The following is a 2,478-nucleotide window of genomic DNA, read 5'->3' as shown; positions in this document are numbered from 1 at the left end:
CACTCACAATTGCAAGATAAGAGCTGGAGTGGTGCCATTGATTAACCAGCGACTTCATTATTATGTTGGCTAGCATTAACAATGCAACCCCATTGATTCAGCCGCTGAAACGACTGTGAGAGAAATCAGGAGAGATAACACAGGGAGCTGCGGTTTTTCTATTGGATTCACTGCAGGAACACTGCTCTGCAGCTTTGTCCAAAAACAATGAGCCTCTGTGCAGTCCAGCCTGGCCCAATTCTCCGAACTGATACTTAAAATATCAAAGTGTCACAGCACATTACCTTCATTTTTGCATTAATACATAATGCAACATTTGAATGGATGAAAGATGAGCTATAATTAYCTACATTTAGACCTGACTCATCTGCCTCTCAAGATAATTATCTGACATTTCCTTCACAGGAAGGGGAAAACAAGTCAGTTTGAAGAGCAGAAAATACAGCAAATCAATGTATATCTATGTATATGCGCTGCCCCCTTATTTCAGGACAGTAAAAAAGGCGCATTGCGTAACAGTGCACTTGAAATAGCTTGTGTCAGAAGTAGGCCTGCTTTGTGTGATCTGAGAAGTGGATAAATGCAGGGCAAAGGCTGCAAAAAGTGGGGAAACAGCGCCGCCTTGTGGACAATGTTAAAAACAAACATGAATAATGGCAGCCTGTGCCATAAAAATGCAGCCAGCGGAGAACAATAGGTGTCAACAGAAACCGTGAAGTTTGAGTAACTCGGCCAAAAATGATTTTTCTCCCCCCTCCACATGCAAATATCAGCTTTGCATATAACTGAACGATCCGGCAGTTTAATATAATAAATATTCATTATTATATTTAGAGGCAAATCGAGCTGCTTTCACAAGGTCAGCTTTAAAAATGATTCATCTATTGTACCACCGCCTCGTGGTTTTGTCTAGTCTCGCCCCCGACTTATATTTTATCGGCAATGACAAATAAATAAACAAACATTAACATTAAGCTGCAGAGGCGCATAGTTATATTTTTAAAACCCCACAGCCACAACTGAGTTCCAGTCAAAGCAAAGCACTTCCATGTTTCCTTTTGAGGAATCGTTTGATGGCCCTATTAACTTCCATGTAACATTGTTTCTTGCAGGCATCCACAGCGCAGCGCCTCGGTGTCATTACTGTGAGAAATGTGCTTTCATATTGAACGTCTTTTACGCAGGTCCTGGAAGTCGCGTGGCCACAAACGCTCCAAAACCACAGAAAATTGCTCATTTTGCGCTTAAACCGGAAGGTATCCACCTTAAAACATTAAATATGATTTCATATACCACTAAAGGTTATTAATAATTAAAATTATTTAATATTTATAAGGTATTTTAAAATATATCTGCGTAAATATAGCGCTTTGWATGAGAAAAGACGCACCAAAAAAATCGCAAACGTTTTATTTTTAAGGATTTTGTTTTATATTTTCTAACAAGCAGTTGTTTGCATTTTCCTCGTGAAAAAAACACAATTTTTACGCCTCMCTTTAAAGTCAAAACAGCGTGTTTTAAACTCTTAAGAGATACGCTACTTTAAGGACCTTCGGCAATCCATTCAAGCCAGCAAGTTTGGAGCTCGTGTTGAGTTTAATCAATTCATAACGTCGAGATGGAGCCGAACTCACCGAAGGTAACGTTTGTTTTCATAACAACATTTGTTTTTTAGCTCTGCTGCTTGTCTGTAAACAGCTGCCGAACCGGGTAAACTTTGACGATTTCCTCATTTATGTTGTCGGACACCCCAAAACGTAAAGATTTATGCGCCGAAATTTGAAGAGAAATCCTAACGTGTTGTGTTTTGATTCTGAAACTGTTGTGTTTTGTGCTTTGAGCTGACATTAACTCGTGTCCCTTCTGTAACAGTGGGTGGGCTCGTCTTGCGGCTTACACGGACCATATATCTTCTATAAAGCCTTTAAATTTCACCAGGGCGCTAAGCCCAGGATCCTGGCTCTCGGTGACTTTTTCTTCGTCCGATGCAAACCTGAGGACCCCGTGTGCATAGCGGAGCTCCAGCTGCTCTGGGAGGAGAGGACGAGCAGGCAACTTTTATCCAGCTCCAAACTTTATTTCCTACCCGAGGATACTCCCCAGGGACGCGCAGCGGCTCATCATGGAGAGGTAAGGAGGAATCATTGAGCTTTTTTATATATATATATATATTTGGCTGCTGCGGATTTGCTGCATTAAATTGGTGCATGCAGTGGGAGGAATTCGTCCTCTCTGGTTGACTTTATTTTTTTGTGTTGCCTTATTATCTGTGCTGAACGCGCACTTGTCCGGCTGCGCTCTGTGCGGTTAATTGTTATAAAAGCGGTGGAAAATCCGCAACAATCCTGCGCTTTGGCTCACTGTCACTCCACTTATTATTGTTTTTTCCCCCCTCTGTTTCTCTCGCCTCCTCTGGCAGCTATAAAGCGTGTCTTATATATTGCGAAATATTAAATGTATAGGGGTCCTCCATGCCCC

General features: G+C 41.5%; 1 protein-coding gene across 1 annotated transcript in view; it reads left to right on the top strand.

Moving 5' to 3' along the window:
• The first annotated feature begins 1,572 nt into the window (after nt 1-1,572).
• arid5b (AT-rich interaction domain 5B) overlaps nt 1,573-2,478 on the top strand; it is a 98,677-nt gene continuing 97,771 nt past the window's right edge. Inside the window, exons 1-2 of the mRNA XM_014031527.1 lie at nt 1,573-1,639; nt 1,873-2,130. Of these exons, the coding sequence (XP_013886981.1) occupies nt 1,619-1,639; nt 1,873-2,130 (279 nt within the window). The 5' untranslated portion in view covers nt 1,573-1,618. The remainder of the gene's footprint in view (nt 1,640-1,872; nt 2,131-2,478) is intronic.

This window comes from Austrofundulus limnaeus, unplaced genomic scaffold (genome assembly GCF_001266775.1).
Source record: "Austrofundulus limnaeus strain Quisiro unplaced genomic scaffold, Austrofundulus_limnaeus-1.0 Scaffold0, whole genome shotgun sequence".
Classification (NCBI taxonomy): Eukaryota; Metazoa; Chordata; class Actinopteri; order Cyprinodontiformes; family Rivulidae; genus Austrofundulus; species Austrofundulus limnaeus.
The sequence above is the reverse complement of the archived record's forward strand: the minus strand, read 5'-3'. Positions and strand labels throughout refer to the sequence as shown.